The sequence below is a fragment of the Sphaeramia orbicularis genome, chromosome 10 (assembly GCF_902148855.1).
Source record: "Sphaeramia orbicularis chromosome 10, fSphaOr1.1, whole genome shotgun sequence".
Classification (NCBI taxonomy): domain Eukaryota; kingdom Metazoa; phylum Chordata; class Actinopteri; order Kurtiformes; family Apogonidae; genus Sphaeramia; species Sphaeramia orbicularis.
The window spans coordinates 47,439,493-47,462,484 of NC_043966.1; the positions used below are offsets into that span (position 1 = coordinate 47,439,493).

Genomic DNA, 22,992 nt, shown 5'->3' on the forward strand with positions numbered 1-22,992 from the left:
GATTCAAATAATTTCACTAACTTTTGTTGACATTATCATAAAGAAGCTGTATACCAAGTTTGAAGTCAATCGGAATTGTAGTTTTGGAGAAGAAGATGATTGAAAGTTTTGTAACAGACGACGACAACAGACGACGCCGACAGACGCCGACGACGATGACGACGCCGTACGCCGCATGATGACAAAAGCTTACGGCCTGTCGGCCGGTAAGCTAACAAGCACTAAAACAATTTAATCATGTACCATGTTTGTGTTTTCGTGTTACAACATCTTATGTTTTTGACACTGTTAAGGTCATTGTCACCGTGTTCCATCTTCTACGTCATACCCATCTTGTTTTACCTTTTCATTGTTTTTGTTAGCTTACCGGCCGACAAGCTGTAAGCTATTTTTATCATGCGGCATCCAGCAGTGTCGTCTGTCGTCGTCGTCTGTCGTCGTCTGTCGTTCAAATTTAACATGGGCTCTCATGGGGAAAAAAATTTCAATTGTCTTTTTCTCCGAAACTACAGTTCTGATTGACTTCAATCTTGGTATACAGCTTCTTTATGATGATGTCAACACAAGTCATTGAAATTATTTTGATTCGGATCTGATTCTGGATTTGGTGCGACTTTGAAAAATTTTCCCAGTATAAGAGATAGGAAGTGTATCAATGCAATAACTCAGCAAGTATCAGTGATATCAAGAATGGAATTAGAATTTTTTTACAGATCTGATTGGAATATGATCAAAGCACGGGCTATTTATGTAATATAATAAATACACATAACTGGGTGATAATAAATGGCATCTGGATACATTTCCCAAAGCTTTTCATTTGGCTGGTAAGCTACAGGGCCATTTGTCCTATTTGTCTTGTTGCATCTCTTTTGTCATTTACATCTTGTTTCATCCTTCAAGTCATTTTTGTCTAGTTTCATTCTTTATATCGATTTCATCATTGGATATATTCTATTTTCTGTTTTTGTCTTGCTTGATCTCATATGTGATTTTTGTCATATCAACATCTTTTACGAATAGGGAGGTAACGTTATGAAAATTTCATATCATGGTTATTGTGACCAAAATGATTAAAATATCATTATTATTGTGGTATTGTTGAAATGTGCTAAAAATGTTAAAAAAAAGTACTTATATACACACCAAAAATAAGTTTTATTTTGGAAAAAAAACCAGAACAAACAAAATAACACACAATGTACATTCTGTTGGTAGAAACATTAAAATATTAAAATATTAACGTGGAAACATCAAACATACAGATGTGCATTAAAGATGGCACCTTATGGCCATAAGAGGTAACTGCACTTTGTGCAGATAGTAGATTAGAACTAATAGTAATTTTTAGCTTTCTGGCCGACAGGCCGTAAGCTACTTTCGTAATGCGGTGTCCATCATCGTCGTCTGTCGTCGTCGTCTGTTACAAAACGTTCAATTGTCTTCTTCTCCGAAACTACAGTTCCAATTGACTTAAAACTTGGTATACAGCTTCTTTATGATGATGTCAACAAAAGTTAGTGAAATTATTTGGATCCGGATATGATTCTGGATTTGGTGCAACTTTGAAAAATTTCCCCATTATAAGAGATAGGAAGTGGATCGATGCAATAACTCAGTAAATATAAATGATATCCAGTGTGAATTTCTACAATACAGCCCTGATGGGGAGCTGACCAAAACATTAATGGCCACATGCTGATCAGGATCTTCTTCTGGATCCAGGAACTTACGGAAAATTTAACATGGGCTCTTATGGGGAAAAATTTCAATCGTCTTCTTCTCTGAAACTACAGTTCTGATTGACTTCAAACTTGGCATACAGCTTCAGTTATGATTATGTCAACACAAGGAATTGACATTATTTTGATCCGGATCTGATTCTGGATTTGGTGTGACTTTGAAAAATTTTCCCATTATAAGAGATAGGAAGTGGATTGATCCAATAAATCAGTAAGTATCAATGATATCAAGTTGGAATTTGAATTTTTTACAGATCTGATTGGAATATGACCAAAACATGGGCTATTTCTTTAATATAATAAATACACATAACGGGGTGATAATAAATGGCATCTGGATACATTTCCCAAAGCTTTTAATTTGGCCGGTAAGCTACAGGGCCATTGGTCTTATTTTTACTACTCTTTACATTCAACGCTCAAAATTAGATCTAGTCTTACAGATTTAAGAACTGGTACAGAAAGAACACTTTCACTGTTTCATGTACCTTATCTAGAAATCAAACGTGAAGATAAAATTAACACTGCCATTTTAAAGAAAGTAATGTGGCAGAAACATTATCCACATTAAACCTGTTAGTGGGGGGAAAAATCTCTGGAGCGCTGTTCATGCGGGTGTCTTCCGCCATGTTTTCAGAGGCCAAACTTTGCTAACTGCTCATGCGTGCCTGGAGTGCTGCTGTATGTCCAGGAAATTCACTGTGAGGTTTTCAAAGAGCTGTAATTAAACACGGTTTTAATGATAGCCTAATTAGAGTTTGAAAGTAGCTAATACTAATCGTCGGGAATTTTACCGCGGTTCATCATTATACTGGTAATTATTACATCCCTATTTTATGAATAATTTAAAATGACAAATAACTGGGAGTTTTTAACGGCAACATTATGTACTTCAATATAGTGACATCTTCATGGTAGAAGAATGGCACTGCAATCTTTCACCATGTTCAGCCATTTTCAAATCTTTCCCAAATGGTTCTGCTTTAAGAGATAGTGTTGTACTTATTGCTAACTTTGCAGACAAGAAAACATTAGGAAAAGAAGATGCACATGTACCCATAAAGGCCTTTATCATGAAAATTCATTTCAAATGTTTTTGATGATGAAGGGTCAGATAACAGTAGTGGGTAGTATCTCTTGTTGCTCTTGAGTTTAAGACATTCCAGTGTTTTTTCTAATGGCAGAAGTAGCTGAATGATTCACTGTGAGTGTGAGCCTGATCATAAGGTGTTATGTTATAAAAACCACAAGAACAGCTCTGTACTGCTTACACTGCATCTGTTTAGTCTGAAGTGTCATTCTTGGAAACTCCTTAAGTCTTCTCTGATGTGGGAATTGTTGATTTAGACACAAATATTTCAACACATGTTCCCTATGGCCGAGTCTTGGTAACACTGTATTGCATGGGGAAAGAACCTTAGGCAGATATTGAACATATTGTTTGTTTTCAATGTCTGTATCTATGTTTATCTCGAGTTCATCCCTCTCTTCTCTATCTGAATATTAGTGGATTGAGTAGAGTACGATTTGTCATGCCCTCTGGTGTACTTCCTGCACACGCGCACACACACACACACACACACACACACACACACACACACACACACACACACACACACTCACACACACACACACAGACTTCTGTCATACATCACAGCTTAAAGGCTTATAGAGGTAGCTACTCTAGTATCTTGTCAGCTTTCTGACTCATGACAAGGTTTTCAATTTTCCCCTTTTCACCTGACTGCACTTTACTGCTCTTTCTCTCTGGTCTTGCTCACTGTCTCCATCTCTCATCCTGCATCCTGCCTTGTTCTTTCAGATCGGGACTCTCATGAGAAAATGACACTATAGAGACGCAGCCTTGTCCTTTAAAAAATGAAAGTGATAATCCAAGTATTCACTCAGGACATGTATTATAATTAGTATTTGAGTTATTAACGGGGCCAGACACACATTACGGTGGGTGATTGTGGGGTTTTGAGGTGTGTGTGAACCCCCAGTGCTTTTGTATTAGCTCTGTTCTCATTAAAATAATTTAATCACTCAGTTACCCTCTAATAAATATGAACTTCTGAGGAATATTAAATGGTTCATGAGCCCTGCGTTCATTTTGTTTTGTTGTAATTGGATGTCAGGGGTCGGGAAAAAAAATCCATCTAGAGCTGGAAAAATATCTAAGCCCTTTAAATGCATGTCTGATTTATGTTTTTGTACTTGCAAATATCATTTACTTATTTTACACACAGATCTTGTGAAGGGGTTTTCTAGAATCCAGGTCCATTGATCAATAAACCCTATTAGCCACCTCTTCATGAAAGAAAGGGAGTATTGGCACTTGGTTAATTTAAGTAAAAAAAAAAAGAAAAGTGCATCTATATTAATGCTTGATGTGAACAGGAATATTAAAAAAATACATCAGGTTAGACAGTTCCACATCCATTTTCTAACAATCTCTTTAATAGCCAAGCAAAACCGGTGTTGTGTTTGTTTGCTTTTTGACAATCAATCTGTCCATTAACTTGTTAGAACTCCAGTTATCTTGAAACAGACAGATGTTTGAAATAATAATATGTGTGTGTGAGTCCCATTCACACAAAAGGGATTCATACTTTCTATGTTGTTTTATTTAAACTGTTGGTATAGTCTAGCTTAATTATAGTATGATTTGGATTTTTTTTTTTTTTTTTTTTTTTTTATTGTTCACCCTTTCCACTGCCTTGACAAGCTGTCAAGAGAGACTAAAACAATAGAATGAAAGACAGGAACATGGTAATAGAAACTAAAAAAAAAAAAAAAGAAGCTCAATCAGTAAAATCAAACCTAACATTAACTCCCTGAGGGCTCTTGATTTTCCTAACCCTAACACACCCGATAACAGAAAGCTCACCATCTTGTTTTGCTTGTGACTCTGATAACTGTACTCTACTGCTGCTGTAACCTGTAAAAAGTTAGCCTACATTTAGAAATATTCCTTACATATTTGGGCCACAGGTTACCTACTGTCCCTTGAACATTACTGTTTTTTCATGTTTCTTTCTGCACTCTGTCACTGTAGGTTATATCTTGTTTTTTTCTTCCTTGATTTAATATAATTAGTTTCATGTGGAATGTCTATATGTCGTGAGCTCACCCTCTTATTCATTTTACTCCACCAGGGTCGTCATGTCAAGACGGGCCAACTGGCGGCTATCAAAGTCATGGAGGTCACAGAGGTATGAGTGCATTATGTGAAATCTGTCTCACCGTTCTCTGTCTCCCTTCCTCTGCACTAATGTTCTGTATGTTCACAAATAAATTAGTGACCCTGTGTCCTCCTTAAACAAAAGTGTAAGTTTGCAAAATTGTGGTCAACGTATTGAAAAGGTGGGAAGACAAAGAGAGATGGGTTGAGGTAATCCACTTTCAGGGAAATAAAGGCAGAGCAGTCATAAAACAGCTGATGAAAAGGGAGGGAGGACAGACTGAAAAAAAGGAGTGTCACAAGTTTGTCCACATGGAAATGAGCGGACTGCTGTTTCATTTTAAGGCATCAGGAAATGCTAACAGATGCTTTCTTAGCTTCCTCTGTAGCGCTCTTTCTCTTGTTTTTCTCTTTTTTTTCAAATTAGAAGTAGACAAATGTGCTGTGATGTGACCCCATTGGTTTGTAGGCTGTAGATTGGTTTTAAGCCCTGAGTTTGTCAATAAAAGTCCAAAACAGCATATCTCAAAGCCTCTGCTCTGCTCGGCTCTAAAATCCTAATAGCACAACAATTTACTAAAGGACCACCAGTACAGTTATACCAGTCCAAATAACTGACCAAGACAAAATGGGTCCCCAGAAAAAAGTTGACATAGTATTTGTAGACAGAAATGGACTTGAATAGAAATCCAAAGATATTATCTACCAGCACTACACTATTTATTACTTTTGCAAATTACATGTTAGTATTTTAAAGTTCAATAGCCAACTAAATGACCATTTTGTTACTGCATTTCTGTATCTTCTTCTCTCTCAGTTCAGTTATTCCTATAAATGTGTATATATATATATATATATATCTATATATATAATTTTTTTTTTTTTTTTTTGGCACCCTCCCCAACTCCCCAACCTTTCTCTAAAGCACACGCAGAACAATGATCACAAAAAAAAAAACAGCTTTCATATATCGGTTGCCCAACAAAATGAAATTACATGAAATGCTCTCCTCTCCCATACTCTTCTACAGTTCCCACCAATATCTCTGTTTTGACCTCAAAGTTGTTTTTTTTTATTAGATTCCATGTGAAGATATTAAAGCTGTGTTCGCATTATAGTTTTAAAGCCACATTCTCTGAGAGTTTGGGTGATATAAGGTATTAATAAACCTCATGATGCTGTAAATCAGATTTTGTTCGGGCTTTACAGATGTAGAGCAACAGCGAATGGACCAGTAAAAGTATGTCGCAGGCTGGCCATAATGCAGCACAACAGCATTTGACCACAGTGTTTTGAATGCGGTCGAGTTGAATCCTTCTTTCTTCTCTGGGATGTTCTGTCTCAGAGGAATGCACCAGTCCAGTTTGTGTAAATTAGGCATACACCAAACTTCTGTAAGGGTTTTTCCCCCCACATTCTGCAACTTTGCAGGCCGCACTGGTTTCTCTTTTGCCCTTGATGGGATTCAGGGTCTTCTGTGTTGTGGCAGACAAACTTTAACAGGAAATGCTTGGTTATTATCTCCCTCCTCTCTCTTAGATGCTCACACACACACACACACACAAACTGCAGACACAGGCAGGAGGCTTTGTATTTCAGATGGAGGTGAAAGTTCAAACTCTGCCTTGTCATTTTCTCTCCTTCTGTCCTGCTGAGATTTAAAGGGGGTCAGAGACTGGGAGAAGCATTTTCTAGTTTCCTCTTGTAACTCCTCCTAACTGCCTTGCACAGCCTTCTTCTTCTTCTTCTTCTTCTTCTTCTTCTTCTTCTTCTTCTTCTGCTTCTTCTTCTTCTGCTTCTTCTTCTTCTCCTTCTCCTTCTCCTTCTCCTTCTCCTTCTCCTTCTCCTTCTCCTTCTCCTTCTCCTTCTCCTTCTCCTTCTCCTTCTTCTTCTTTAGATTTAGAGGTTCAGTGAGTCAGAGAAAGTCTCAAGTCATTTCAGGGATTTATAGTACGTAAACAAGAAAAAAACTGCCGCCCTGTGTTTCCTTCTGCTTTATCTTTGTGTCCATGCATCTGAAAACACTGGCCAACCTTAGTCATTTTGTTGGTGGTTGAATTCAGGTCCAATAGCTGGGTGAAAGGTTATTTAGGGGTTACGTGCAGTCTGATTGGAGCTGCTATCAGCCTGGAAGTATACGTGTTTGTGTTGCATGTACTCCAGGAATCTGAGATATTAAGGGAAACATGTGTAGATAAGTCTTAGCATACATGCAGGATTAAACATCACCTATCTATACTATGATGCGAAGTGTCATGAATTTCTTTAAGAGAACAAAAACAGGAAATGAGGATAGAGATCTGATTGAGTTGCTCTCAAAGAAGTTCAGCATTTGATACTATTCAATACTTTGTCAGTATGGTTAAAAGGCACTTGATGTGTTTATCATAGTATTACATGTTTATCTAATTTTTGCTCCTTTGTCATGTTTAGGAGGAGGAGGAGGAGATAAAGCTGGAGATCAACATGTTGAAGAGTTACTCTCACCACAGAAATATCGCCACTTATTATGGAGCTTTTATTAAGAAAGGTCCTGCTGGACAGGACCACCAACTCTGGGTTTGTAAACCAGCCATCTTCCTTTGTGACAGTACAATCACAATGAATTTTTATATTTAACCAATGTGCTTATCTGTCCATGTAGCTGGTGATGGAGTACTGTGGAGCTGGCTCTGTCACAGACTTAGTGAAAAAGACAAAAGGAAACTGCCTGAAGGAAGACTGGATTGCTTACATCTGTCGAGAGGTGCTCAGGGTAAGTTTAAAATAAAATAAATGTACACACAATAAAATAATAATATTTGTGTGTATTTGAGTGATGCACTGTGTTTGAGTTCAGATACTTCTCTTAGTAAATTTCTAGGCAGTAAATGGCGTTCACTGTCTTCTTGTGCAGTGTGTGAATTTTGATAAAGTAATGTTGTCTCATCAGGTACAGTAGTGCACTTACTAGAAATGGTGATTTCAACATTTTTCTTCTTTTTCTTAGTAATAATAATTTACCTCTGTGTCAGAGTATTACCAACAATATTGACAACATTTGACTGAAATTGTTAGCTGTCAGATTATCTGATCGCTGAAGTTAAGGTAAACAGTTTTCAGCTTACCAGCCGACAGGCCGTAAGCTGTTGTCGTCATGCGGTGTCCGTCGTCGTCGTCTGTCGTCATCTGTCGTCGTCTATCATAGTCGTCTGTCATCCGTTACAAAACTTTAAATCGTCTTCTCCTCCAAAACTACAATTCCAATTGACTTCAAACCTGGTATACAGCTTCTTTATGATGATGTCAACAAAAGTTAGCGAAATTACTTGGATCTGGATCTGATTCTGGATTTGGTGTGACTTTGAAAAATTTCCCCATTATAAGAGATAGGAAGTGGATCGATGCAATAACTCAGTAAATATAAATGATATCAAGTTGAAATTTCTACAGTACAGCCATGATGGGGAGATGACCAAAACATAATGGCCACATGCTGATCAGGATCTTCTTCTGGATCCAGGAACTTACAGAAAATTTAACATGGGCTCTTATGGGGAAAAAATTTCAATCGTCTTCTTCTCCGAAACTACAGTTCTGATTGACTTCAAACTTGGTATACAGCTTCTTTATGATGATGTCAACACAAGGAATTGACATTATTTCAATCCGGATCTGATTCTGGATTTGGTGCAACTTTGAAAAATTTTCCCATTATAAGAGATAGGAAGTGGATTGATCCAATAAATCATTAAGTATCAATGATATCAAGTTGGAATTTGAATTTTTTACAGATCTGATTGGAATATGACCAAAACATGGGCTGTTTCTGTAATATAAAAAATACACATAACTGGGTGATAATAAATGGCATCTGGATACATTTCCCAAAGCTTTTAATTTGGCCGATAAACCACAGGGCCATTGGTCCTATTTTTTACTTTATGGTCCATCTGTTCATACAATATAGTAAACCACTGAGGGTGACAAGTATGCAGTGTTGCACACTCAGCTTTTATTAATTATGAAATATTAATTCACTTCAGTGTGCTAAAATTAATAGTATGAACTTACGAATATGCTCAAAATAGCAAATGTTAGTAAAGAAGTACTTGACTTGAGATACACAATGAGTTAAAGAAGTGCACATAGCTACCGGGATGTCATCCACTGGTTTGTAGTATACCATTGTGAAGCCAAGTTTGGATTTTTCCCATTGCTCTTTCAGAACCAGAATTGACAATGGTTAGACAAAGAGTGGAGAAGGGGTAGGGGGAATATATTGGGTGAAATTCGCCAACAAATGCTCCTGCTAGCTTATATGGACCAGCTGCACTGCTAATGAAGAAATGTCGTCAAGTGACTCTCAAAACTACTTTCTAATTGTAAACATGGGCAGTTGTGTTTGAACAGTACTGTCAACTTTGTGCATTATATTAATACTAACTACCAGGGTAGCTGATAGACTATATAATGGCAATACTGAAATAGTACTGTCAGTTACTAATGTCTGTTAATGGGCTTTGTTAACAGGATGGGTAATAGAAGGGTGTTGTGTAGTAGTATTTGATTTTTAGTTGTTCTTACATAAACTCTTGAACTGTACAAAATAAGTTGATGGCACCACCAAGACCATACCTATAACCTGGTGTTTTGGAGTCAGAATTGTCCATGTTTCAGCAACAGGCTGGAATTTGGGATGAACAAGAGATGTTGTGTTTGGTAACAATGTTAACTTAGCCTAATACACACACTAATAGGCAGGCTAGCTGATAGGCCAACACCAAACTAATGGTAGAATTAGCTTATGTTGCCCTATTATGCTGGCAGGCCAGGTATTATGGATAAGTGACTTGTGCATAACAAAACCTCTAATGTTCTTGTTGGTATAAATAAACGTCACCTACAGGACCGCTGTCTGACAGGAATAAATATTATTGTGTTCTTAGTCTTAATAAATTTAAGCCCAAAAAGAACAAACTGTTGATCAAAGCATTAAAGCTTCTTTAAGGCCTGAAATGTTATTATTGGAGCAATGACTTTCAAAAGAACCACTTGTACACTTATTTGAGGGTCCAAATTGGGCGACTAAGACATCCTGAAAAAAATAAGTTAATTTAGTATTTCTAGACAGATGTTAACATTTATTGACTTGTAGTCAGTTGTAGCCAGTCTCTTTTTGCCTCATCAGTGAATATTACTCTTTAAGATATTTTACCGTTATCTTCAACTTCAACCTGTGGTTTTAAATCAATTTCCAGATTTAAAGTTCATTCAGAGTACCCTTAATGAAAAGTCCTTCTTTTCATAATAATTAGATTTTTATAGCTAAAGCACTTTACATTATTGATTCATTATTATTCACACTCTGGTGTGTGGTAAACTACGTTTGTTTGGCTGCCAACCCACGCCAAACAGCCCCTCCGACCACCACCAAACATTCATATGCATTCACATGCGACTGACATGGAGGCAAGGTAGGTGAAGTGTCTTGTCTAATGACACATCGGCACATGACTAGGACAGAGCAGGATTCGAACCGCAAACCCTTTGTTTATTGGACGACCTGCTCTATCTTCTGAGCCATGGCCACCCCAAATGTGATTGTTTGATCTACTCCAAGATTGTCAAATCACACAAAGGAACACTCTTGATTAAGCAAATCTATCTTGACAACAGTGCACAAAGACCAGCAAACTGTCTCTTGGAGGTGTTGTTAAAGAAAGGCCCTGATTTACTGCTGGTGAAAGCCAAGGTGGTAATTTGTGTGCAGAGACTGACTAAAGTGAGAGCTGCTGTTGAGTACTGTACGTAACACAGTGCTGGTTGTTACTGAAACATCAAAGAGAAGATCCCAAAGCAGCTCTCTTCTCTCTTATGTTCAAGGATCAGTTTATCTCGTTTTCCTTCTGCGATTTATTTTTCCATGTATGAACTTAAAAGCCCAGTTTACAACACATGCCTGTAAGATGTTATGGTTATCATTATGAGAGATCACAAGGTCCTGAGAAAGACCCCAGGATGTTTGCCTTACTTTTTTGGCTCTTCTTAAAAAAAATTTACAAATGCAGACACAACATAAGAATGTCTTTAAAATAGATGCAATATTTGACCATATGTATTGGAGGTTATATTTGGAAATAGAATCTGGACCAACACCAGGATTTTCTCTTTCAGTTAGCCATGCTGTCTCCTCATTGTTTCAGTATTGCAACAAACACGCACACAACACACACACACACACACACACACACACACAGAAACACTCAGCATAGCATGGTGAAGTCATTGTCTAAAAAGAAACTGACTTCCTCTTGTTTATTTAACCTCCTTTGAAGAAGCGAGAGTACAAACACAGACGCCATCAAACTGTGCCACTGATCGGCTGTCTTTGCTACAAGTCCACTGTGCCACCAAAAGCAATAGTGTTGTACTGTTTATTCAGCCTACTAATAAAACAGTGCTCATAGTCTTTTGGGGGATCGTCAGTAACTTTATTTAGAGTAGTAGTGGTCATCTGACTTTGTGTTTATGCGTGTGTCTGTTTGTCTTCCAGGGTCTTTCCCATCTTCACTCCCATCATGTGATCCACAGAGACATTAAGGGACAAAATGTTTTGCTCACAGAGAATGCCGAAGTCAAACTGGGTATGACACATCCACACGCGCTGTGGTTCCACATTCCTTCAGGCAGAACTGCAACAATCACACAGTCATATATGTACACACAAACCACACAAAGACACTGTGCTGACCCATTATATCTTCTGCAGATGTCTCAGGCGTCTCTTTTTATGCTCGTACGTGTTTTATGTTCCAGTTGACTTTGGAGTGTCTGCTCAGCTGGACAAGACAATCGGACGGAGGAACACCTTCATCGGTACTCCCTACTGGATGGCCCCAGAGGTCATTGCCTGTGATGAAAACCCAGAGGCCACATATGACTACAGGGTACTTAGTCACACACACAAAGCCATAAATTCACACCATTTAACGCTATTCATATGGGGGTTTCTGCTAGGTTGTTTTTCTTGCTTATCCAGAAAGAATTTATTTTGCTGGACAAATGTGAAACTTAGTGATCACATTTCAACAACAAATGCAAATATATTGTTCACCTATGGCAACCTCATGTATTTTGACTATTGATGTAATGATGTAATACAACTTGGTTCACTAGATACTCTCTAGCCGCACTCGTATTTTTTCATTTGTGATGTCTGACAACTGAAAGAGAATCAAATTGTAATATATTCTCGGCACATATAGACTGTGTGTTAACCAGCTGCCACTTTTAAGCTATTTTCAAATTTCTGCTCTGGAGTGCTAAAATTCTTTATGTTTGTTATCCGTTGTAACTGCAGACAAGCATAATATAGCATATACAAACCCAAATACTCAGCAGCTTTTTAACCAATAAATTTAGTTTTATGTTCAAAATAAGTAAAAATAAAAAAAAGGAAAGAAAAGAAAAGAAAAGAAAAGAAAAAAGACAAGAAAAAATTTAATCTAAATTTAAGAAAATGTCATTTCAGGTTTTGTATGATTTGTGATATTGGGGTTGTGCTGAAGGTGGTTTCACTGGAGAATTATTTAGCAGGTTAAGAGCAATGCAACTGTAACTGTAAGAAATCTTTGGTTTCAGACATATACAGCAGAGAATAAGGCAGGTCTGTCTGCAGTTAAGTATGAATTCGCAGTTTTGAGATACTGACTTACTGAGGGACCAATACAATGAGTTTTATATTGTTGTCTATATGAAAACTTGCTTTCACTGGTGTTCAGCATCATGATGGATGTCAGTCAGCTTTGTCACGTCATGATCAAAATGGACATTGAGCATTATTAGATGTTAGGTCATTTTTTTTTAGGAAATTTATTTATGAAAACAACCCCAGTCTTAGAAGCACTGTAGGTTCACTCTCATCAACTGAGAGTACTTTCTAATGTGTATGTAACAGTTAAATGTATTATGAAGAGGACATAAGTATGTCCAGTAAAATAAACACAGCTCAGGCCCTGCTGTGTGCGCACCATTCTGAAGCTTCTCCTCCTTGTTCTCAGAGTGACCTGTGGTCTTTGGGCATCACAGCTTTAGAGATGGCTGAGGGAGCCCCTCGTAAGTTCCACCCACCTACACATTCACTCACTGTGCACTGATAGTGTTGAATAGTTTGTCTGTTTTGCTGCACATATTTACATCCCAGATTTGTTTTTCTTCCCCTTTTCATCCACTTTTCTCTTTGTTTCCACAACTTCCTTTTGTCTTCACATCCATAAATCTCTTTGCTTGTCTTTCATGATCTTTCCCTTTGTGTCACCATGTCTCTCATTTCCCACTCTCGATCCCTGTTTGTAGCTCTTTGTGACATGCATCCAATGAGAGCTCTGTTTCTGATTCCACGAAACCCTCCACCCAAACTGAAATCAAAGAAATGGTATGGATACACACACACACACACACACACACGATTCTTTTCACACACATACATCAAAAGGGAGGAGTTTTTAGCTTACCGGCAGACAGGCTGTAAGCTTTTGTCGTCATGCAGCGTCCGGTGTCGTCGTCTGTCGTCGTCCTCTGTCATCCGTTACAAAACTTTCAATCATCTTCTTCTCCAAAACTACAATTCCAATTGACTTCAAACTTGGTATACAGTTTCTTTATGATGATGTCAACAAAAACTGGTGAAATTATTTGGATCCGGATCTGATTCTGGATTTGGTGCGACTTTTAAAAATTTCCCCACTATAAGACAGAGGAAGTGGATCAATGCAATAACTCAGTAAATATAAATGATATCCAGTGTAAATTTCTACAGTCCAGCCCTGATGGGGAGATGACCAAAACATAATGTCCACATGCTGATCGGGATCTTCTTCTGGATCCGGGAACTTAAGGAAAATTTAACATGGGCTCTTATGGGGAAAAAATTTCAATCGTCTTTTTCTCCCAAACTGCAATTCTGATTGACTTCAAACTTAGTATACAGCTTCTTTATGATGATGCCAACACAAGGTATTGAAATTATTTTGATCCGGATCTGATTCTGGATTTGGTGCGACTTTGAAAAATTTTCCCATTATAAGAGATAGGAAGTGGATTGATACAATAAGTCAGTAAGTATCAATGACATCAAGTTGGAATTTGAATTTTTTTACAGATCTGATTGGAATGTGACTAAAACATGGGCTGTTTCTGTAATATAAAAAATACACATAACTGGGTGATAATAAATGGCATCTGGATACATTTCCCAAAGCTTTTAATTTGGCTATAGGGCCATTGGTCCTATTTTTTTTAGTTTTTGTCTGATGTGGTTTTCATGCATCACAACTGTAGACAAACGATAGTACAGCACTCTTTTCATTCAAAAAAATCATTTTCATATATGATGACAAACAGTTTTCAACATAGTTTTTATCAACAAGATTTTTCTCACAAGAAAGGAGATTATAACTAAATAAAAACCGATCAATTAATTAATATTTAAAAAAAAAAAAAAAAAACATAACATGTTGGGGAGGATCAATTTGGGAAGAAAACACACTAGAAGTTCTCCCTATCTGTTAGATTGTGGGTAGATTCACACAGTTGAATCTATTCGGCCAGAGGTTTACTTGCTTATACCTGGTCCATGTCTCATAAACTAGACTCTGTAGCACAATAGTCACTGCAATAATAATAACAATAAAAGAAGTTGGAGAGATATTTGCAGTAGAGATAGACCAATTATCAAATCTGTTCTTTTTTTTTTTTTAGATTATATTTTTATGTGAAATGTGATCAAATAACTGAAGGTAAAAATGTGCTACTTTGGTGGTACCATCAGCTGTCTCCCTGTTTAATTACTTTATTTGCTGAAAACTCGCCGTGTCTGCGTGGGTTCTCTCTGGGTACTCCGGCTTCCTCCCACCATCCAAAGACATGCAATGATAGGTTAATTGGTTAATCTAAACTGCCCATAGGTGTGAATGTGAGAGTGATTGTTTGTCTCTATATGTCAGCCCTGTGATGAACTGGCGACTTGTCCAGGGTGTACCCCGCCTTCGCCCCTATGTAGCTGGGATAGGCTCCAAGCGACCCCCATGACCCTAGTGAGGATAAAGTGGGTTCAGAAAATGAATCAAATTTCATTCAAATTTAAATGACAGTGAAAAGTAAATGAACTATGAACTGATCAAAAATAAATAAATAATAAGTAGACAGTAATAGACAGTAATGTTGCAGTTCAGAGCAGGTAGTGTAACAGCGAACCACTGAAAAAAAGCAAGACATACCTGAATATGGCAACATTTTCCCTGCCATCATAACATGTAGGCATATCACGTTGTTATGTTTTTTCCACAGCCGCTAAGCCAAATGAAATGTTCTGCATCTTCAAATGTAAACATTGTGCTAATATTATCTGAATATATGCAGTTTTTAGTCAGACATCATTTAAAGTCCCCAAACCCAAACTTTCCAGTAATTCCCAGCAACAGTATATGAAAAAATAAATCATGACTGTATTTCTACATCAAAACAAAAAGCTAGTAATATAATTTGGCAAAGGCTACTGCCACAGTACTGTGGCATGAAATATCAGTTTGTCTATTGCCACAGAGCCAATCAAATGTTAGCATTTGTACTAGCGCCAATCTTGGATACGGTTATACTCATTAGCCTCTTGGTGCCACAGCCATACTTAGTGTTTCATCTACAAATTGGTGTGAGTGAGTCCTGGGACTCACTCACACCAAAAAAGACTGAGTCCTTCTGATTTTTTGTTGAGTCCCACTGCTATACCATTGAGTCCCGAAACAGAACTTACATTTTAAAAGGTACATTGTTTGTTTCATCATCTTCATGTTCCAGATCAAATCATTCACAATGTCACACACATACACCATTGTGAACATGTAAACAGAAAGTGAAACACAGTCATATTTTCATACGCTGTTCAATGTACAAATGTAAATATTCTGAAAGAATGACAATTTTAAAACATGTTGGGGTGATATGATCCAGACTGATCAGTGGTGGCACTCCTGGTGAGTGACAGACAAATCCCAACAGTGGCATATGGTCCAGTCAGTCACTGGAGGTCAGTCACTGGATTTACTGTTGAATTTCCTTCAGTCCATAAAGCCTCCTCTCCTTTGGTTTTTCCACATATCAAGTGTCTTTGTAAAGCTGAAGCTCACTTTGTTTGGGTCCCATTTTAACTGGTATGAGTTTGTCCTGAATATCTATATTGAGTAGGGTGACCATATTTTGATTTCCAAAAAAGAGGACACTCAGCTCTGCCTTGAGATACTTGAGCACACACCATGTAAATACCGTAGTATTATGTGTAAGCGCCCATAAACCCTGACAAAATATTTCAGTGAAACAGGCTGTTTGGAATTATTTTATTATTCTAGCTGTAGAAGTGTGGTGTCCTTTTTTCAGTTCATATTTATTCCAAGTTATTCACATTTTATTGCTAAATGATATGTTGTTAATGTAAATATTTTTATTATTTAATGTTGTTTTTTTAAGTTATTTATAGGCATAATATATAGATTTTTTTTTCCACATTAAATCAAGAAAAACATTTGCAGTCCACCTCCGCCACGTATGGAACATAAGTCTGAAGTTAATCCACAATTCATTGCAAGAGTGCACTTAAGCAACAACTTTATTGTTTGGTCAGTGAAAAATCAATAATGTGCATTAGGATTACATAATTTCTATATACAGTACAGGCCAAAAGTTTGGACACACCTTCTCATTCTTTGCATTTTCTTTATTTTCATGACTATTTACATTGTAGATTCTCACTGAAGGCATCAAAACTATGAATGAACACATGTGGAATTATGTACTTAACAAAAAAGTGTGAAATAACTGAAAACATATCTTATATTCTAGTTCCTTCAAAGTAGCCACCCTTAGCTCTGATGACTGTTTTGCACACTCTTGGCATTCTCTTGATGAGCTTCCAGAGGTAGTCACCTGAAATGGTTTCCTAACAGTCTTGAAGAAGTTCCCAGAGATGCTTAGCACTTGTTGGCCCTTTTGCCTTCACTCTGCGGTCCAGCTCACCCCAAACCATCTCGATTGGGTTCAGGTCCGGTGACTGTGCCAGGTCATCTGGCGCAGCACTCCATCACTCTCCTTCATTGGTCAAATATCCCTCACACAGCCTGGAGGTGTGTTTGGGGTCATTGTCCTGTTGAAACATAAATGATGGTCCAACTAAACGCAAACCGGATGGAATGGCATGTCACTTCAGGATGCTGTGGTAGCCATGCTGATTCAGGTTGCCTTCAATCTTGAATAAATCCCCAACAACGTCACCAGCAAAGCACCCCCACACCATCACACCTCCCCCTCCATGCTTCACGGTGGGAACCAGGCATGTAGCATCCATCCGTTCACCTTTTCTGCGTCGCACAAAGACACGGCGGTTGGATCCAAAGATGTCAAATTTGGACTCATCAGACCAAAGCACAGATTTCCACTGGTCTAATGTCCATTCCTTGGGTTTCTTGGCCCAAATAAATCTCTTCTGTTTGTTGCCTCTCCTGAGCAGTGGTTTCCTAGCAGCTATTTGACCATGAAGGCCTGATTCACGCAGTCTCCTCTTAACAGTTGTTGTAGAGATGTGTCTGCTGCCAGAGCTCTGTGTGGTATTCATCTGGTCTCTAATCTGAGCTGCTGTTAATTTGCGATTTCTGAGGCTGGTGACTCAGATGAACTTATCTTCAGCATCAGAGGTGACTCTTGGTCTTCCTTTCCTGGGCGGTCCTCATGTGAGCCAGTTTCGTTGGAGCGCTTGATGGTTTTTGCGACTGCACTTGGGGACACATTCAAAGTTTTTGAAATTTTCTAGACTGACTGACCTTCATTTCTTAAAGTAATGATGGCCATTCGTTTGTCTTTACTTAGCTGATTGGTTCTCGCCATAATATGCATTCTAACAGTTGTCCAATAGGGCTGTCAGCTGTGCATCAACCTGACTTCTGCACAACACAACTGATGGTCCCAACCCCATCAGTAAGGCAAGAAATTCCACTAAGTAACCCTGACAAGGCACAGCTATGAAGTGAAAACCATTTCAGGTGACTACCTCTTGATGCTCATCAAGAGAATGCCAAGGGTGTGCAAGGCAGTCATCAGAGCTAAGGGTGGCTACTTTGAAGAAACTAGAATATAAGAGATGTTTTCAGTTATTTCACACTTTTTTGTTAAGTACATAATTCCACATGTGTTCATTCATAGTTTTGATGCCTTCAGTGAGAATCTACAATGTAAATAGTCATGAAAATAAAGAAAATGCGAAGAATGAGAAGGTGTGTCCAAACTTTTGGCCTGTACTGTACACTGCTGACTCTCGATTATTGATGTACTGCATTAATGTAGAAGTTTGCATCACAGTGCATCTTAGAAGAGACATTTGCACACCTCTGCAACACATATTTCCACCTACTTTACTTTTACTTTAGACAATAAGAATTATGCATCTTGAATTGAGAATATTTTTGTAGTTTCATGAGTTGGATTTTTTTTCTATGAGTTTTATTTCATCTTAATGCATATTATCTTAATTTCCTACATATTTTCACAGCTGTGGAAGCTTAATTTTGTCTTAGTCTGTCTTCATTTTGACTTTGTCATCTCTTCTCTGCCATCACTGTCTCCTTGTCTCTTATAGGTCAAAGCGGTTCTTGTCGTTTGTCGATAGTTGTCTGGTCAAGAACCATCTGCATCGGCCCACCACTGATGTCCTGCTGAGACATGCCTTCATCAGAGATCTAGCTAACGAGAGACAAGTCCGCATCATGCTCAAAGACCACCTGGACAGAACTCGCAAGAAGAGAGAGAAAGGTGAAGAGAGGCAACAGTGATTTGTGCAGGTGGTTAAAAATGTAGGGAGATAATAGAGTTAGTTTAGAATTAATACACTGATGGAACTGATGGTTGAGTTCTGCCTTTCTTAAACTTGGGGCCAGGACCACACATGGGTTGTAGAGCTGCGGTTAATTGGTCATCAAGGGTGAAATACATGACATTAATGATATGTGAATTCATTTGGCAAATTAAATAATTATTGTAGGAGATTTTTCTTTGGAAGAGTTTGCAAATGTTGACATCACTAAAGACCTGTAAAGTGTAAACGTAAATGTAACGGCATAAAGTGTGAAGGACCCAACAAGATGAAAATGACGTAAAACATTAAACTGATGTAGAAAACAGAACAAGACAGAACACGCTACAATGCACAAGACAAAAGCAATATAAAGACAAAATGAGATGAAAGAAGATGCAAGAAGACAAAAATGACAAAAGATGCAAAAATATGACAAACAAGATAGAAGTCACAAAAACACAAAAAGGACATTAAAAGTGAAATGACCAAAAACAAACAGATAAAAACAACATGAAAAGTAGACTTTCAGAAGGTGTTTTGACAGTGGAAAAGATGGTGAGTTGTGTTTGTTTTTGTTGTAATTGTTTGGTTTGTGTGACATTTGGTTGGGTCTTAAGGAAACTTAAAACTGATTTGATGGGTCTTGAGCTGAAAAAGTTTGGGAACCACTGTGTCACCCACACGTCAAACAGAGAAAACAGAAGAGTTACCCTTTCAAGCAAAGGCTCTAATACATTAATGTTGGTTCTGGTGTAAGTCTAACCCTAAGTGAAAGCTGTGCCTAGGTTCCACGAAAATGATTGATGTTAAAAAGTTCAGTTGAACTACTTTTGCTGAGACACTGATGTAAGATGATGTATACTGGCAGGGTCTAGAGGCTTTTCCTGGTGTTTGAACTCACTCATTGTTCATTGACTCCCAAACAGTCCAAGTCAAGGAGCTTTCTAAATGTTTTTTAGAAAAAAAAATTTCAGGAAGTTTTATAAATAGGTCACCACAGAGGAATATCTGAGCAGTTCACGTTTGTCTTCTCTGTTGTATCTGGGATCTCAGCCTGATCATTTTGCACCTACCTACACAGTTCAGCAGTGCTCCATTTGCTCCAGCTGTCAGAAACACTGCATTTTGGGTAATTTATTAGAGCCTGCTGTTTGCAGAAATGTTTTATTGCTTTTCTAGTGTTTGGGGTAACACCTTGTTTTGCATATCAACACACTTATAATTAATTTAACTGAAGTCAAGACAAGTTTAAACGACATGACCACAGTGCACAGAACTTAAATCACTTGATGTACTCTTCAGGCCACACAAAATGGATATGTTGTTCAGTTTTGACAGGGTCTATTAGCCATGGATCAGTAAATCAAAGTCATTATCTTGTCCAAAGCTGGTGCTAATATGACCAATCAGCAGCGATCACATTTAAACTCACTTACCCATTTATGTAACTCTGTTTCCATCAGTATATTCATGTGTATTTTGAATATCACATTAGAAAAAATTTATAAAAATGGCACAATTACAAAAACTTTACTTGATTTTGCAATGTTTGTTATACTCAATAGATAGATGTTTCATGAGATTAAACTTATTCTCTAAAAAATGTCAAAGAAACTTCACTGACATGAATGTTGAGAGAATTAAAGAAGAGCAACAGTGAGACCACAAGAAAATGAACGAGGGAGTGTGAGAGGGAGACATACATATGTGAAACCAAAATATGGCATCAGTTTACTTTTCTTCTACTGCTGGGCTAGGAGTTTACACAAGAGACATGCGTAGGAAAGCACAAAGACGAGGAAGAGAGACGGGGACAGATTCAGTGTAATGTTGCAGTATGTGTAGTAAAACAGTGAGGGGAAAGGGGGGTGAGAAGAAAACAACAGAAGTGAAGAAGAGAGATATATGCAGTGTTTATTCTTGGTTTTACTGGTTCATTTTCAAGCAGTGTAAGAAACCCTCACCAAATTCATTAGGTGAATTCTTCTGAATTCAGAAAACCGAAACACAGATGGGATGGTGTAGACAGAAGAGACAGAGACACTACTAACAACAGAGAGAGAGAGAGGGGGAGCGAGAAAAGCTGGAAGGGGAAGGAAGGAGGAAACAGAATGGCCATCTGGTTCTAATCTTGTGTTAACTTATAAAATCACACTAATGACTGGTAGGCTTTCAGCATGCTGCTTTTGTTGTGTATCTGTGTGTGTGTGTGTGTGTGTGTGTGTGTGTGTGTGTGTGTGTGTGTGCAATGTGTTTAAGACTAGACGTGCATATACATTCCCTGTTCACTTACATAAAAATGAAATGTTAGTAATCATCATTCATGTGGGAAAAAGTCGGTGCTGTATGACCAAAAATCACCGGATATGATGCACAAAGGACCAGTCAGTTTGAGAATGCCCAAGAGTGTTATTTAGACAAAGATTGTCTGTGTTTTGGAAGATGAATCCCTCTCCCTTCTTGGTTACAAAAGTAAGCATTAGCCATAGTCTTATTTCCTGCAGCTTTGGCTCAAATAGAAACAACATGATCCAAAACTTTGGAAGATGACATCACAGCAACAGCACAAATTTTTTTGTCTGTTGTAGACTTTGCCGGTCTTGTTTTATACCTTATGGTCTGTACAAATGCACCTGTATTACTTTTATGCGTGTTAATGGAAACACATGGCATGTCAAGTAAGGGTTTTTTTAACACCATGTGTTGGCCAAATGTTTTTATGCTCAGCTGGCTCCAGAACAAGTCCCTGAAATGGCTCTGGTCACTGCTCACTGATTTCTGGTTCACTAGCTTAAACTGAACTTTATATGACACTTGGAGAACCACAATCATTCAGTGTACAATTTCAAGATTTAATGGATCATGTATGTTAGATCTGCACATGCTTATGTGAAGTTTGTGTTAAAGTTTGTTTTGAGTCGGGAGCCAGTTAGTTCTTGTCTGTGTTGCTTGCGTACATGATAACAGTTTGTATACTGATTTGTGTGTAGATGACTTAGATTTTTGTTCAGGTTTGGCAGAAAACTAGCTCCATTATCCAACAAAGTGTGGGCTACAAATACAAAACATATTGTCAAATTGGCAAATTCAACTTACCTACGTATCTTTCAAAGAAATTCACAACCTAACATGTTTCAGAAACAAATGCAGCATATCTTGGGGCGATGTGGTGAGGTAGTGGTTAGCATTTATGTTCCACAGCAAGAAGTCAGACTGAAGTCTTTCTATGCTGAGTTTACCTGTTCTCTGCACAGTGCAGGTTTCCTCTGGGTGCTCCTGTATCCCCTGCCATTAAAAATAGGTACACATACTGTAGGTTAATTCTTCTGTCATTGCCCCTGACCACAGTACTGGTGAAGATCTGGAGCTTGTTCCAGAACACTTCCAATGGCAATTCACTGCTTCCATTGTGTGTATGCTATAATTCTGGTGCTAATCCTAATTCTAGGCCACAAACTTCACTCAAGCACACAAGTACACATGAATGTTATACACTGAACATGAAACTTGATTAATTTACTTAAAGCAGCCTATGACTGTCATCACAATTTTTTTTTTTCAAAATTGTAAAACCCAAGGTATAGCCTAATTCTCACTAATCCATTAGTCTTTCCATGTTTATGCACCTGAATCACTTCCCTCATGGCGAACAACTTCGAAGATGACTCCATCATAAACATAGTCCGCTTGTTTACATAACAAACTGAAACGTCACTCTGGCCTTTTCGGAAATTTTGTTGCAAAGTACATTGTGGGAATGGTGACCAAGCAAAAGCGGTTTCTCACAGATTCGGCAAGAAAAGGAGCCAGATCGCTACAATATAAAATTATACAGTCCACCAGGGTTGTTTTAAAGAATGAGTATAGTTGGCGGATGGAGGTAAAGGCCACATTTGGGTCCAGCACTCATGAAGACACAGTGAAATTGCTGCTGCGTGGAATTCCCATTCCCACAATGCACTCGACAAAATATCCGAAAAGGCCTGAGTGATGTTTCAGTTTGTCATGTAAACAAGTGGACTGTGTTTATGATGGAGTCATCTTTGAAGTGGTTCACTGTGAGGGAAGTGATTCAGGTGTGTAAGCACAGAAAGACTAATGGATTAGTGATAATTAGGCTATCGTTCGGTTTTACGACTTTGAAAAAAAAAAAAAAAAAATGTGATAAAAGTCATATGCTGCTTCAAGAG

At 38.0% G+C, this 22,992-nt stretch overlaps 1 protein-coding gene across 6 annotated transcripts in view; it reads left to right on the top strand.

Annotated features, from left to right (window-relative positions):
- Positions 1 to 22,992, top strand: part of LOC115426787 (misshapen-like kinase 1) — a 114,616-nt gene that overhangs the window by 17,343 nt on the left and 74,281 nt on the right. For all 6 annotated transcript variants that reach the window (XR_003936394.1, XM_030145019.1, XM_030145020.1 and 3 more), the window contains exons 3-10: positions 4,901 to 4,957; positions 7,360 to 7,485; positions 7,571 to 7,681; positions 11,462 to 11,552; positions 11,725 to 11,855; positions 12,969 to 13,023; positions 13,264 to 13,342; positions 18,587 to 18,759. Coding sequence is in view for 5 of the 6 variants with exons in the window: in XM_030145019.1 (XP_030000879.1) it covers positions 4,901 to 4,957; positions 7,360 to 7,485; positions 7,571 to 7,681; positions 11,462 to 11,552; positions 11,725 to 11,855; positions 12,969 to 13,023; positions 13,264 to 13,342; positions 18,587 to 18,759 (823 nt within the window). In the remaining variant the exon portion in view is untranslated. The remainder of the gene's footprint in view (positions 1 to 4,900; positions 4,958 to 7,359; positions 7,486 to 7,570; positions 7,682 to 11,461; positions 11,553 to 11,724; positions 11,856 to 12,968; positions 13,024 to 13,263; positions 13,343 to 18,586; positions 18,760 to 22,992) is intronic.